At 42.0% G+C, this 16286-nt stretch overlaps 1 protein-coding gene across 1 annotated transcript in view; it reads left to right on the plus strand.

Annotated features, from left to right (window-relative positions):
• The window catches only part of LOC120052381 (calcium-dependent secretion activator 2-like), a 245685-nt gene that overhangs the window by 81446 nt on the left and 147953 nt on the right, over positions 1-16286 (plus strand). The window contains exon 3 of the mRNA XM_038999251.1: positions 5772-6104. Coding sequence (XP_038855179.1) covers positions 5772-6104 — 333 coding nt within the window. The remainder of the gene's footprint in view (positions 1-5771; positions 6105-16286) is intronic.

The following is a 16286-nucleotide window of genomic DNA, read 5'->3' on the forward strand; positions in this document are numbered from 1 at the left end:
AGGCTCTAACCAATAGTGCGAAAAAAAAGGTGTGTGTGTGTAGGTAAGTAAAGAAATAAAACAACAGTAAAAAGACATTTGAAAATAAGAGTAGCAAGGCTATATACAGACAACGGTTAGTCAGGCTTATTGAGGTAGTATGTACATGTAGGTATGGTTAAAGTGACTATGCATATATGATGAACAGAGAGTAGCAGTAGCGTAAAAAGAGGGGTTGGCGGGTGGTGGGACACAATGCAGGTAGTCCGGTTAGCCAATGTGCGGGAGCACTGGTTGGTCGGGCCAATTGAGGTAGTATGTAATTGTAGGTATGGTTAAAGTGACTATGCATATAAGAATAACAGAGAGTAGCAGCAGCGTAAAAGAGGGGCTGGGGGGGGGGGCACACAATGCAAATAGTCCAGGTAACCATTTGGTTACCTGTTCAGGAGTCTTATGGTTTGGGGGTAAAAACTGTTGAAAAGCCTTTTTGTCCTAGACTTGGCACTCCGGTACCGCTTGCCATGCGGTAGTAGAGAGAACAGTCGATGACTGGGGTGGCTGGGGTCTTTGACAGTTTTTAGGGCCTTCCTCTGACACCGCCTGGTGTAGAGGTCCTGGATGGCAGGCAGCTTTGCCCCAGTGATGTACTGGGCCTTACGCACTACCCTCTGAAGTGCCTTGCGGTCGGAGGCCGAGCAATTGCCGTACCAGGCATGATGCAACCGGTCAGGATGCTCTCGATGTTGCAGCTGTAGAACCTTTTGAGGATCTCGGTACCCATGCCAAATCTTTTTAGTTTCCTGAGGGGAAATAGGCTTTGTCGTGCCCTCTTCACGACTGTCTTGGTGTGTTTGGACCATTCTAGTTTGTTGTTGATGTGGACACCAAGGAATTTGAAGCTCAACCTGCTCCACTACAGCCCCGTCGATGAGAATGGGGACGTGCTCGGTCCTCCTTTTCCTGTAGTCCACAATCATCTCCTTAGTCTTGGTTACGTTGAGGGATAGGTTGTTATTCTGGCACCACACGGCCAGGTCTCTGACTTCCTCCCTATAGGCTGTCTCGTCGTTGTCGGTGATCAGGCCTACCGCTGTTGTGTCGTCTGCAAACCTAATGATGGTGTTGGAGTCGTGCCTGGCCATGCAGTCGTGGGTGAACAGGGAGTACAGGAGGGGACTGAGCACGCACCCCTGGGGAGCTCCAGTATTGAGGATCAGCGTGGCAGGTGTGTTGCTACCCACCCTCACCACCTGGGGGTGGCCTGTCAGGAAGTCCTGGATCCAATTGCAGAGGGAGGTGTTTAGTGCCAGGTTCCTTAGCTTAGTGATGAGCTTTGAGGGTACTATGGTGTTGAACGCTGAGTTGTAGTCAATGAATAGCATTCTCACATAGGTGTTCCTTTTGTCCAGGTGGGAAAGGGCAGTGTGGAGTGCAATAGAGATTGCATCATCTGTGGATCTGTTTGGGCGGTATGCAAATTGGAGTGGGTCTAGGGTTTCTGGGATAATGGTGTTGATGTGAGCAATTGCCAGCCTTTCAAAGCACTTCATGGCTATGGACGTGAGTGCTTCTGGTCTGTAGTCATTTAGGCAGGTTGCCTTTGTGTTCTTGGGCACAGGGACTATGGTGGTCTGCTTGAAACTTGTTGGTATTACAGACTCAATCAGGGACATATTGAAAATGTCAGTGAAGACACCTGCCAGTTGGTCAGCACATGCCCAGAGCACACGTCCTGGTAATCAGTCTGTTCCCGCAGCCTTGTGTATGTTGACCTGTTTGAAGGTCTTACTCACATGCCTCAGTGTTGCTTGCCTCGAAGCGAGCATAGAAGTGATTTAGCTCATCTGGTAGGCTCGTGTCACTGGGCAGCTCACGGCTGTGCTTCCCTTTGTAGTCTGTAATAGTTTGCAAGCCCTGCCACATCTGACGAGCGTTGGAGCCGGTGTAGTATGATTCAATCTTAGCCCTGTATTGACGCTTTGCCTGTTTGATGGTTCGTCGCAGGGCATAGCGGGATTTCTTGTAAGCTTCCAGGTTAGAGTCCAGCACCTTGAAAGCGGCAGCTCTACCCTTTAGCTCAGTGCGAATGTTGCCTGTAATCCATGGCTTCTGGTTGGGGTATGTACGTACAGTCACTGTGGGGACGACGTCCACAATGCACTTATTGATAAAGCCAGCGACTGATGTGGTGTATTCCTCAATGTCATTGGAAGAATCCCGGAACATGTTCCACTCTGTGATAGCAAAACAGTCCTGTAGTTTAGCATCTGCTTCATCTCACCACTTGTTTTATAGACCGCGTCACTGGTGCTTCCTGCTTTAATTTTTGCTTGTAAGCAGGAATCAGGGGGATAGAGTTGTGGTTGGATTTACCAAATGGAGGGCGAGGGAGAGCTTTGTACACGTCTCTGTGTGTGGAGTACAGGTGATCTAGAATTTTTTTCCTCTGGTTGCACATCTAACATGTTGATAGAGATTTGGTAGAACTGATTTCATTTTCCCTGCATTAAAGTCTCCGGCCACTAGGAGCGCCGCCTCTGGGTGAGTGGTTTCCTTGTTTGCTTATTTCCTTATACAGCTGACTGAGTGCTGTCTTTAGTACCAGCATCTGTTTGTGGTGGTAAATAAACAGCCACGAAAAGTATAGCTGAGAATTCTCGAGGCAAGTGGTGTGGCCTGCAATTTATCACAATATACTCTACTTCAGGCGAGCAAAATCTAGAGACTTCCTTAGATTTTGTGCACCAGCTGTTGTTTACAAATATGCACAGACTGCCCCCCCCCCCCCCTCGTCTTACCGGAGTGTGCTGTTCTATCTTGCCGGTGCAGTGTATATCCCGCTAGCTGAATATCCATGTCATTCAGCCACGATTCCGTGAAACATAGGATATTACAGTTTTTTATGTCCCATTGGTAGGATATTCGTGATCGTACCTCATCTAGTTTATTGTCCAATGATTGCACGTTGGCGAGTAGTATTGACGGTAACGGCAGCTTTCCTACTCGCCTTCTGCGGGTCCGGACGTGGCGTCCGGCTCTTCGTCCTCTGCGTCGCTTCCTTTTGCGAATAATTGGGATGTCTGCCCTGTGGGGTGTTTGGAGAACATCGTGTGAGTCCTGCTTGTTGTTGAAAAATCTTCGTCTAATCCGAGGTGAGTGATCGCTGTCCTGATATCCAGAAGCTCTTTTCTGCCGTAAGATACGGTTGCAGAAACATTATGTACAAAATAATTTACAAATATCGCAAAGAAAAACACATAATAGCACAGTTGGTTAGGAGACCGTAAAACGGCAGCCATCTCCTCCGGCGCCATCTTCCTTGACAATCAATTCACATATGGTGTCCAGGGCACAGCTGGGAGCTTAGGGGGGTCTATAACAAGCGGCAACAGTGAGGGACTTATTTCTTGAGAGATGGATCTTTAAAAGTAGAAGCTCAAACTGTTTTGGCATAGACCTGGATAGTATGACAGAACTCTGCAGGCTGTCTCTACAGCAGATTGCAATTCCGCCCCCTTTAGCAGTTCTGTCTTGATGGAAAATGTTGTAATTGGGGATGGAAATTTCAGAATTTTTGGTGACCTTCCTAAGTCGGGATTCAGACACGGCTAGGACATCAGGGTTGGCGGAGTGTGCTAAAGCAGTGAATACAGTAAACTTAGGGAGGAGGCTTCTGATGTTAACATGCATGAACCCAATGCTTTTACGGTTGCAGAGGTCAACAAATGAGAGCGCCTGGGGACACACAGGGCCTGGGTTATATCACTCATACACCATGTGAAGAGTCAGGAGCTTCTCTGAAGCAGAGAGGCCAGTACAACCCGCCTTGGCAGCAGCTAATGGGGGTCCATCATAAATACAAATACAGATTAGCCTTCCCTAATGGCTACATCCAGACGAGACCCTTGAGTGAGCCTTAAAACATGAACTTCATGTACCGTCATCCTCCCCTCCCAGGCGTCATGACTACCAGCAGACAGAATCCGAGTGAGTCTGCAGTTAAAGCCCTGAGGAAGAAACATCTTCTGCCTGCCCTGAGTTGGACATAAAACCTGCATGTTTAATACCACTGGCGCCCATGTAAGGAGATTATCCTGAGCTAAATCAACCTACACTGTTTTATTGTTTAATTTCTTGATCTACTTGTGTTCCATATTAAGTTATTTTTGTATTGTATATCAACATTTATTATTTTCATGTTTGTATCTCGTGTACATAGTGGGATGCAAGAAAATACTGTTTCTCAGAAATGCAACACAGAAAGGGAAAGGGGGATACCTAGTCAGTTGTAGAACTGAATGGATTTAACTGAAATGTCTTCCGCATTTAACCCAACCCCTCTGAACCAAAGAGGTGCGGAGGGCTGCCTTAATCGACATCCACGTCTTCGGCGCCCGGGGAACAGTGGAGGTCACACTCTGGAGTCATGCACCATTGGAGTAATGGTCATTGGTAAGGTTATCAGGGACTATAACAAAGTGCACCAATGGCAACAAATTGGCCTATATATGGATAGGGCTAAATTGAAATATTTCTTACAGAAGCAATATGAAAAGCATATGCATAACCATGGTAGCAATTGAAAGGGAACATTTAGGAGGTTATGGGAAATTATTAGACCAAAGTTGAGGCCACAACAGTTCACCTGACACAAGATGGAATCCAAACTTTACACTGTTGATTTTTTGCATTTTACATTTAGTGTACTGAAAATACTCAGGATACATTAGTAACATGATACGAATATTCCTGGAAAATGTGCTGTAAGTGCAACATAAGACAATAAAAATGACAAGGGTTTGAGTGAGAGGACTAACTGGTGTCTCCAAGTGGTCACACACCTCCAAAGTGTACACAGTTCCTAAGTCATTTCAATTCATATTTCTGACTCAAAGAAGAGCCTTCAACTATGAAGTGCTTTTTTTGTTGTTCTGCTAGTGGTGCCATTGAGGAACTAGAGCGAACACAGTTGTAATTATTTTGTTTGGAACACAAACCTGCATCCCCGCCATCACACAATTACTGTTGTTTATGCAATCCAAAAATGGTCCATTATAAATCGCAATCTGGGTTAGGTGGGCATCATTTGAAAGCCTGTTCTATTCCCGACATGACTAGCTAAGTTAAGGGTGTTTAGGCTTTCACAATGCTATTCAGGGAAATGGATCATCATTTTGGTGCGCATAGAAAGGAGTCATGAGCGCGTTCAGGTGCATGTGCAGCGGCAAATTTTCTTCACAATGGATAAACAGGCTCATTCTGTTCAGAATAACCCAGGGTATGACGACATGTCATCTTGTAACTGTACATCAAACATAGTGATCATAAACGTTGACACTATATGACATGAGTTTTATGATATGGAAATGTAAAGTGCACATTTGGAATCAAAACGGTATTATAATCCTTAACATCTCATCTTTCAAAATACATAGAGTCCTCGTCATTTACAGCATTTCCCTCACTCAGACATAAAAAAAGTAGCAAAAGTTTCCCAATTAGCATGATGGATGGGAGAAACTGCTTGTCACGCTCAAGTTCAGAACGGCTGTCAGTCAAAACCCATACAGCACTGTGAAGTGCAGACCCAGAGTTCTGACATCAAGTATAGCATGTTACTGTACAACCACTGTGTTCCAATGTAGGCATTTATCAGTGCCCAACTCTGCCATTTTCAACCTGTATACGGGTACCAGTGTAAAGGGTTAAATAGCTACATTAACTTAGCAGCACTACATTAGTCTTGCTTACTTCTGGATCCTTACACTCCCTGGTTTCCTCCTGTGCAGGGTTTTCTGAACAGTGAGCGGGTATCCAGGATGGTGCAGAGTGGCGGCTGCTCAGCCTGCGACTTCCGTGACGTCTTCAAGAAGAACATTGAGCGCCGGGTGCGCAGCTTGCCCGAGATCGACGGCCTGAGCAAAGAGACAGTGCTGAGCTCCTGGATCGCCAAGTACGACGCCATCTACAGGGGGGATGAGGACCTACGACGCCAGCCCCAGAGGATGCACCTCAGTGCCGTGTCCGAGTTGATACTCAGTAAGGAGCAGCTGTACGAGATGTTCCAGCTGATTCTGGGCATCAAGAAGTTTGAGCACCAGCTGCTGTACAACGCCTGTCAGGTGAGAATTGGATCACATACACGTACACACAAACACGCGCGCACACACTTTTTTGCCCTTTACATAACATTTAATTGTTATCAATTTCTAGATTGTTTGAAGTGCTGCCTAGGTAACCACAAAACTATTCATGTTAGGATACATTGTATAATCAAGATGCAATATGCCCAATGTGGTATACTAGTGGGGCTATTGGAACAGAAACCGTGAGTCTAATGTCCTTTCCTTGATCACTTTCCTTAACTCAGGTGACTCCAGCTAATCACAGGTCTCTTTGAATGCGTATCTTATAGGTCATTGGCTGATGAGACTTTTTAATCAGCGTGCTCTCCCTCACCATGGCCTTGTCAACTAAGGCAAGGGTGTCCTCCCTCCCCTTCACCTTTTTCCAGGGGGTCTTCCATGGCACCAATTAGTAGTAAGCGGTGGCTGTAACTAGTAAGCATATGTTGGTGTGATCAGTGGTTACTGTCATTTGTAAACTGTAAACCATTTAGGCGTATTCATCTGAAGGCGTATTTTGAAATAAATGCCATTGTTACTAGTACTGGGAGTAGAGCAGCTTCTTTTGACTTGAAAATGGGAGGCTAATCACAGGAACCATTAAATGACTTCAATCCAACTTCCTAGCTAGTTGATGAATAGAACGTTTATCCTCAGAATTATTGCAAAAAGAATCGTGCTAATGTGTGTTGTTCATTATTACATTGCCACCCATTAAGATAATGTGCTGTGTGAAGAACTCAATTAGACCTGATTCCTCCCGTAAATTTGAGTAAGGCCTGTTCTTGTCAGTCCTAATGTCTATAGAAGCTAATGGTGTTCCCACAATAATGAGACCTGCAGACCCCAGACAATTGGCTCATCTCCATAGCAACCTTCTGGCCCATTGTTCCTTTTATGCTATTTACCAATGCTATTCACCAATGCTATTCACCAATGCTATTCACCAATGCCATTTTTGCTGGTCACTTAGCAGATAACACAGTGCTTGTTAGCAGGTCTTGGATCAGTTTTGTGTATCGTCCATTAATGGTTAGTAGATGGAGAGGAGATGATCCTTGAACAATGCATTGGGGTATACTTCTTAGCACAATCTCATGGCTGATGGACTCTTGACTCCTGTGGTTGTGCACCTTGGCCTTGCCTGTATAAAAGACAGTACTCTGAGTGTGTGAGCGAGCGAGATGTTAAACATCCTCTTTCAGGAAAGACAAATCTAAAGCTGAAATCTGTTTCTCATATATATATATATATATGAGAGAGAGATTTATGGATGCCTCTCGCTGGATCCATGCTCTGCATGAAGACCCATTGATTAGGCTCTCCCAGCTATTGATCTGGCAACCCTGCAATAATGTGTTGAACTGAGGCCTTTAATGTGTTTGCAATGGGCAGAGATCGGTCTGTGTGACCATAATCTGATTGGGTAAGGGTGTGAGGGAATGTTTGTACATTTTATTATACGTTTGATTGGGTAAGGGTGTGAGGGAATGTTTGTACATTCTATTATACGTTTGATTCGGTAAGGGTGTGAGGGAATGTTTGTACATTCTATTATACGTTTGATTGGGTAAGGGTGTGAGGGAATGTTTGTACATTCTATTATACGTTTGATTTGGTTGACTGATTTTAAGTTTGCCCCTTTCTCTCAATTCAAGAGCTTTATTGGCATGGGAAACATATGTTAACATTGCCAAAGCAAGTGAAGTAGATAAAAGTGAAATAAACAATAAAGATTAACAGTAAACATTATACTCACAGAATACAAAAGAATAAAGACATTTCAAATGTCATGTCTCTCTCTCTCTTCCTCTCATATGCTTTCCTTCCCTCTATATTCACACATTCATGAGACATTTGTTTAATATGCAAGTCTATTTTTGGAGTGTTTCGCACAAGCTGTATGAAGACTGAAATACCTTTAGTATCTATGAGGTACCACTGGCATGTCTCAGCAATGATCTAGAGCCACACAGGGATCTCAATAAAGAAGCTAAAAAATATGACATAAACCAAATATGTATTGATGGATAGTGAAAATGACAGTGGAGTGAACGAAAGACAAGGAGAAAGAGAGGAGGATGTAGAAACAGAGGGATGAGATTGCCCAGGTGGAGGACTGCTCTGAGAGGGTGGCAACCCCCTGGTGAAGAGCGACAGCAGGCAGAAGTGTGTGTGTGTGTGTGTGAGTAGATAGTTTGACATTTCTCCCCTCCATCTCTAATGATCACATCCTGGCGTTGGGCCGTAAGGGCCACCCCTGTCGTCTCTCGTTAGTGCTCGGAGCGAAGGGGAGGCGAGTGAGCAGGTGAGCCGGCAGGAAATAAATTAACACACGGCACACAGCACTGGCTCGCCTAAGCAGCCGACCCTCGTTAGCTCTCATATTGAGCTTTCTCTTTCGCACTCTTTCTGTTATCTTCATCCCTTCTTCTATCCTAATTCTGTCTTGGTTTCTCTCTGCATATTTCTCTCTTTTTAGATATCCCTCTTTCTTCCTCACCCTCTTATTTTCTCACTCCTTTTCCCTGTTTCATTCTGCTTCTAATCTTCTCTCTCCCCCTCTGCCTCTCAGGCACCAGGAAGCTGCCCAGACAGACATGCAGCCAGCCAATGTAATCAAACCCAGTGTAATCTCCCAAAACTTTTTCTGTCAAAGCCCTCGGTGTGCCCGCCTATTCCTCTAGTCCGCCATTTGAGTTCAGAAAGTACCATCAGAGACAGGATTGGCATCCTCTGCCAAAGTGTTAATGGAATAACATTTAAAGATGGGACTTTGGGACCGTTCTCGGAAAGATGTGTCGACTTCAAACCTGTCATTGATGGCTTTGATTAGTAGCTTCATATGCCTTGTTGTCATAGAAATGGTTAGAATGGCTGTGAGAGAAAAAGGCCAGGTTAGCACTACAGGAAGAATAAATTAAGATGACAAAGGTGTGAATGTGTTTGTGTGTGTACGTGTGCATGCCTATGTATTTTTTTACCCTTCTAAGGTCAGTTGTGTACATGAAACAATGGGTTGATAACAACCACATGTACACATGATGAATCTGAAACTGTAGTTTTCAAGCAAGTGCTTCTATCAAGCTATCAGGGAGAAAATTGGCACAGCTCAGTCCGGACCTATAACAATGCCGGGTGAAAGTCTACACACCCCTTGCACAGTTGTCACATTTTCCTGCCTGGATTAAAATTATATTATTTTTCCTACTGATCTGCATAACTTGCTCCACATTTAAGTGAAAGAAAAAGTATAATTTTGTATATATATGTAATTTTGAATATGATTCTACTAACTCTTAGGACAACATATCCATTGTTTCTGTCAAAAATGCTCAAGCTCAGTAAATTGGTCTAAGAGTTGTTAGAATCTTATTCAAAATGATTTACAGTTGAAATGGAGGTGCATAACGATGGCGACGTCCATGCACTTTACCACAAATGCCTCATTTGCTAAGTTCACCGTATTGTACATTGCTCTAACAATTTTTTTTGTATCGTCATTAGCACAGTATACATTGTCCCACTTTTACCTCCAAGATGCCAGTAAAGCAAGAAAGTCAATTGTGAAGATTTATTGGCGCATTGAACCAACTCTGTGAATAGTGCTAGAACAATGACGTCATATCTGATTTCCGACATCTTCATGCACCTTCGCCATTGCTGCCAAAGGTGATGCCACCAATTATTACACACAATCAAGACATCTTAGTTTTTTATTGTTTAAAGGTTGAATATATATTTTTTCCTTTGAAAATGTAGAGCAAGTTGTGTAGATCAGTCGGAAGAAAAATCCAGTCATAATTTTTATTTTTTTATAAAATTTTAAGGCAGCAAATGTGACAACTGTGCAAGGGCTGTGTAGACTTACCAGGCACTGTACTGTTTAAAAAAATAATAATAATAAAAAAATGATTTCACCTTTTATTTAACCAGGTAGGCCAGTTGAGAACAAGTGATTTTTTTTAATACTGTATGTGCAACTGACATGTTCATTTTATCATGGTAACATGATGAACTCCAAGAAGTGCCCAACAGAGTTTAACGTTGTTTCTACGCAATCTTTCGTCAGTGTTTGCTTGCAGTGCAGAATTCCAGTGCCTCTACAGTAGATCCCAGTAAGGAATGGATATTTTAAGTCTGTCAATGATTTTCTGTCAGATAGGAGAGCTGACAGAAATCCAAAAACCAAACAGACAAGTGGAACTCTCCAAGCTGATAAGACAATGGGGGATAACAGTAAAGGGGGAGATAAACCTATAAATTGAACCCAGATTTAAAATGGATACAACACCACTAAAAAGTCAGCCCTAGGTGGTTTTGTAAAGAAAGAGAGAAACAGAGGGAACGTGTTGGCACGGCAACACCTTTAATCACATTAGGCCCTACACCTACATTTTAGAGGAAGTGTGACCTCGCAAGGGACAAACATAACATTGTTAAACCTCAAACCCAATTTTGTAAATGGAACCTGTTGTTTATTGACTTACTGGTCATGAACTCAGGAGCCACGTGTGAATGGCGCATACAACACTACAGCACTATACAACACTACAGCACTATACAACACTACAGTGAAAATGTTATTCAATCAATAACCAACTTTAAGTAATCTTTTCCATAGCTATTTCTTGCAAGCCCAGAGGCCTCATTCTACCATGATAGAATCAACCTGTGTGTGCCTCAATGCCTGTCCTTCTGTCTGTTTTATTTAGTCAACCGTTATTCACATTCATCCCCACCCGTAATAACTCACGTGGTTTATGCATGCAGCCGAATGGCAATGACTGCTTTAAATCTTCCCTTTGTCTGATGTTCCTTGTTTTGTTGGAATTGACCGATGCCAGCAGCAACATGTAACTGGATTAACAATAAATCTATTGGAAGAGCAAGTCTTTCATACTGAAGGTTAATGACCATACATCCTTCTCATTTGTATGACTTATAGGATATTTTGGATGTTTTGTGTCAAGAGTTTGTGTATGGCTGAGTTTTGTGTATGGCTGTGTTTGACATCTGAAGCTACTAAATAGAGAATCCCTTTCAGATTAATGGGCAAATTTCCTTTCAGTAGTTACAAAACAATATGAGGTGTTCAGTTTTCAAAATGAAGATGTATTTGTTGTCAGTGCACATGACAAGTTATAATGAAGCTTACATTTCCTGAATGGAAATGCAATGCCTTTACTAATTAGCCATACATGATTAATGAGAGCTGTTGATTATCTGTCTTATATTGTATGTGTAATTACATATCATGTGTGGATGTAGATGTACAGTTGAAGTCGGAAGTTTACATAAACTGAGTTTAAATGTATTTCGCTAAGGTGTTTCACAATTCCTGACATTTAATCCTAGTAAAAATTCCCTGTTTTAGGTCAGTTAGGATCACCACTTCATTTTAAGAATGTGAAATGTCAGAATAATAGTAGAGAGAATTATTTATTTCAGCTTTTATTTCTTTCATCACATTCCCAGTGGGTCAGAAGTTTACATACACTCAATTAGTATTTGGTAGCGTTGCCTTTTAAATTGTTTAACTTGGGTCAAACGTTTCGGGTAGACTTCCACAGGCTTCCCACAATAAGTTGGGTGAATTTTGTCCCATTCCTCCTGACAGAGCTGGTGTAACTGAGTCAGGTTTGTCAGCCTCCTTGCTTGCACAAGCTTTTTCAGTTCCGCACACAAATGTTCTATTGGATTGAGGTCAGGGCTTTGTGATGGCCACTCCAATTCCTTGACTTTGTTTGCCACAACTTTGGAAGTATGCTTGGGGTCATTGTCCATTTGGAAGACCTATTTGCGACCAAGCTTTAACTTCCTGACTGATGTCTTGAGATGTTGCTTCAATATAGCCACATCATTTTTCCTACTCATGATGGCATCTATTTTGTGAAGTGCACCAGTCCCTCCTGCAGCAAAGCACCCCCACAACATGATGCTGCCATCCCCGTGCTTCACGGTTGGGATGGTGTTCTTCGGCTTGCAAGCCTCCCCCTTTTTCCTCCAAACATAACGATGGTCATTATGGCCAAACAGTTCTATTTTTGTTTCATCAGACCAGAGGACATTTCTCCAAAAAGTACAATCTTTGTCCCCATGTGCAGTTGCAAACCGTAGTCTGGCTTTTTTATGGCGGGTTTGGAGCAGTGGCTTCTTCCTTGCTGAGCGGCCTTTCAGGTTATGTCGATATAGGACTCATTTTACTGTTGATATAGATACTTTTGTACCTGTTTCTTCCAGCATTTTCACAAGGTCTATTGCTGTTGTTCTGGTATTAATTTGCACTTGTCGCACCAAAGTACGTTCATCTCTAGGAGACAGAATGCGTCTCCTTCCTGAGCGGTATGACGGTTGCGTGGTGTTTATACTTGCGTACTATTGCCTGTACATATGAACGTGGTGCCTTCAGGAGTTTGGAAATTGCTCCCAAGGATGAACCAGACTTGTGGAGGTATACAATTTTTTTTCTGAGGTCTTGGCTGATTTCTTTAGATTGTCCAATAATGTCAAGCAAAGAATCACTGAGTTTGAAGGTAGGCCTTGAAATACATCCACAGGTACACCTCCAATGGACTCAAATTATGTCAATTAGCCTATCAGAAGCTTCTAAAGCCATGACATCATTTTTTGGAATTTTCCAAACTTGGAACAGTCAACTTAGTAAACTTCTGACCCACTGGAATTGTGATACAGTGAATTATAAGTGCAATAATCTGTCTGTAAACAATTGTTGGAAAAATTACTTGTCATGCACAGATGTCCTAACCGACTTGCCAAAACTATAGTTTGTTAACAAGACATTTTTGGAGTGGTTGAAAAACAAGTTTTAATGACTCCAACCTAAGTGTATTTAAACTTCCAACTTCAACTGTAATTATTACTAATAATTTCAACCAATGGCTAGTACTAGCTAATGAGTCCTTAGATTATGGTATGTCTGTTTATTTAACCTTTATTTAACTAGGCTAGTCAGTTAAGAACAAATTCTTATTTACAATGACGGCCTACCAGGGAACAGTGGGTTAACTTCCTTGTTCAGTGGTAGAACGACAGATTTGTACTTTGTCAGCTCAGGGATTTGATCCAGCAACCTTTCGGTTACTGGCCCAATACTCTAACCACTAGGTTACATGCTGCCCCTTAACCTGAGGTAAAATTATACCGTTGAAGTTTAAGATCTCTTATCTAATAAACAAAATCAGCTAAATGTGATGGATTATAGTAGGTCTCTCTGTCCACAGATGCGTTTGCTTTTCAAAGAGGACCTGATTAAGGTGGGTAGCAACTATAGCAGGCCTAGCTCCAGTTGTGTGAGCATAGTTCACCAGTCACATGCATCATTAAAGTAACATCAGGGTTTCAAAATCTGTGTTTACACAGGCAGCCCAGTTCTGATCTTTTGCCCAATTATTGGTCTTGACCAATCAGATCAGATCTTTTGCCAATAATTGGACAAAATATGTATATATGTAAACACAGCCAAAGAGGGGGTACGCCTACCAATGCAAATCTCTAAATGACCAGTGTCATGACGTTGGCAGTGGGGGTAGGTTTATGACAGTCATAAATACCTCTTTCCCTCTTTTTCTCTTCCCTACTGATGTGACATAAGAAAACCCCTTGGTTAACATAGAGATTCTGGGGACATCAGAAAGTGGGGGGGAATTAACTATATTCTGGTAATCCGACCAACTGAACATATGCGGTGGTACTTAACCTTTTATGGCGGCAGCCCGACACCGGTACACTTATGACAACAGCCAGCTCAAAGTGCAGGGCGCGAAATTCAAAAGATATTTTTTTTTAAATATTTAACTTTCACACATTAACAAGTCCAATACAGCATATGAAAGGTACACATCTTGTGAATCAAGCCAACATGTCCGATTTTTAAAATGTTTTACAGGGAAGACAAAATATGTAAATCTATTAGCTAACCACGTTAGCAAAAGACACAACTTTTCTTACTCCATCAGGTTTTTACTCCATCAGTAGCTATCACAAATTCGACCAAATAAAGATATAAATAGCCACTAACCAAGAAACAACTTCATCAGATGACAGTCTGATAACATATTTATTGTATAGCATATGTTTTGTTCGAAAAATTTGCATATTTCAGGTATAAATCATAGTTTACATTTCAGCTACAATCAGAAATTGCACCGAAAGCAGCCATAATATTTACAGACACCAACGTCAAATACCTAATTACTCATCATAAAACATTTCTGAAAAATACATAGTGTACAGCAATTGAAAGACAGGCATCTTGTGATTCCAGACAATATTTCCGATTTATCAAGTGTTTTACAGCGAAAACACAATATAGCGTTATATTAGCGTAGCCACAATAGCCAAAAACACAAGCCATTTCCCAGTAGCAAAAGTAAGCGATCGTAACAAACAGGCAAAAGATATATAATTTTTGACTAACCTTGATTTTCTTCCTCAGATGACAGTCCTATAACATCAGGTTATACATACACTTATGTTTTGTTCAAAAATGTGCATATTTAGAGCTGAAATCAGTGGTTACCCATTATGCTAACGTAGCTACTATTTCCCACAACGTTCGGATATTTTACTGACACTTTTTCTGACACACATATTCTGACCAAATAGCTATTCATAAACATAACTAAAAAATACATGTTGTATAGGAAATGATAGATCCATTAGTTATTAATGAAATCACAGTGTTAGAATTCTAAAAATAACTTCATTACGTTATGCAGCTTCGGTATAGCTTAGAGTAGCCAAAACGTTGGCCGCCCACGACTAGTACAGAGTTCGACAGATATATGAAATAGCATCATAAAATGTTTCTTACTTTTGCTGATCTTTCATCAGAATGTTGGACAAGGTGTCCTTTGTCCAGAACAGTCGGTGTTTGGATTTAGAACCTTCATTTTCCCTCTCGATTTAGGAAGCGCACTTGCCAAGTGGCACGGATCTCTCCAACGTAAACAAAGTCAGAGAACGGAACACGGCAAAACTCCCGAAAATTTTTCAATAATCTGATGAAACTATATTGAAAAAACATACTTTACGATGATATGGTCACATGTATCAAATAAAATCTATCCCGGAGATGTTAGTCGTTCATAACGACAGCTAAACAGAAGGCATATCCATGTCCTCTTTCGCGCGCTCCAGAAACAGGATATGGACGGTCACGTCAAACAAAGAGCTTTAATTCCACCTCAGACCAAGATAGACACGAAATTTCTTCTCTCACCGCCTCTTGACAACCAGGGGAAGGTGTATGAAGTGTACGTAGACTCTTACGTTTCATGCCCATGTATAGGCAGGAAGTTGAACAGAGCATCGATTTCTGACATTCCACTTCCTGGTCAGGAAATGTGCTGCATAATGAGTTCTGTTTCACTCAGAGAAATAATTCAAACGGTTTTAGAAACTAGAGAGTGTTTTCTATCCAATAGTAATAATAATATGCATATTGTACGAGCAAGAATTGAGTACGAGGCCGTTTGAAATGGGCACGATTTAACTGGCTACTCAATACTGCCCCTTGCAGCCATAAGAAGTTTTAAAGTATATTATGTCAGTTCGGTTGCCCTCTGACACATTCTCATCAATGATAGAATGACAAACTCTACTGTGGAAAGTCTAAACGTCAGAGGTATCGGATTCACATGGAATTGTTGTTTAATTCAAATGTTTGAATATGAAATTATTTGTGAAGAGATTAAATGTAATTTTAGCTTCCAAATGAGAGATTTGGATTTTCATAAATTTGGGCTTCTGCTCAACTAGGGGCCCGCCCCTGTGAAGAGACATGGGTTATAAACTTTTCAGACACACCCCTCTCCCTCCACTATAAAAGCCATTGACAAAAATATAACTTCCTGTTCCGGGTACATTTAGGATGACGATCCGATGTCAGAATGGTTCAGATAATAACTACAGAACTAAGCCAACATCAGCATGGACTTTGGTTGTAAATGGTATGAACTTTGAACTCGTATTCACTACAGAAGGGATACCTCCTAGCCGTTGAGTTAGCAACAGCTGCTACAAACGTAGGTTAGGAAGGACAGTCAGAGTATCCCGTCTACTACACACGACGTTACTCCAACGTATCCAGTGATCACCAGAGACATTCTTCAAAGGACAGAGGACTCGGGTTGGCGATACGGTCTTCCATCTACC

This window comes from Salvelinus namaycush, chromosome 8, assembly GCF_016432855.1.
Source record: "Salvelinus namaycush isolate Seneca chromosome 8, SaNama_1.0, whole genome shotgun sequence".
NCBI lineage: Eukaryota > Metazoa > Chordata > Actinopteri > Salmoniformes > Salmonidae > Salvelinus > Salvelinus namaycush.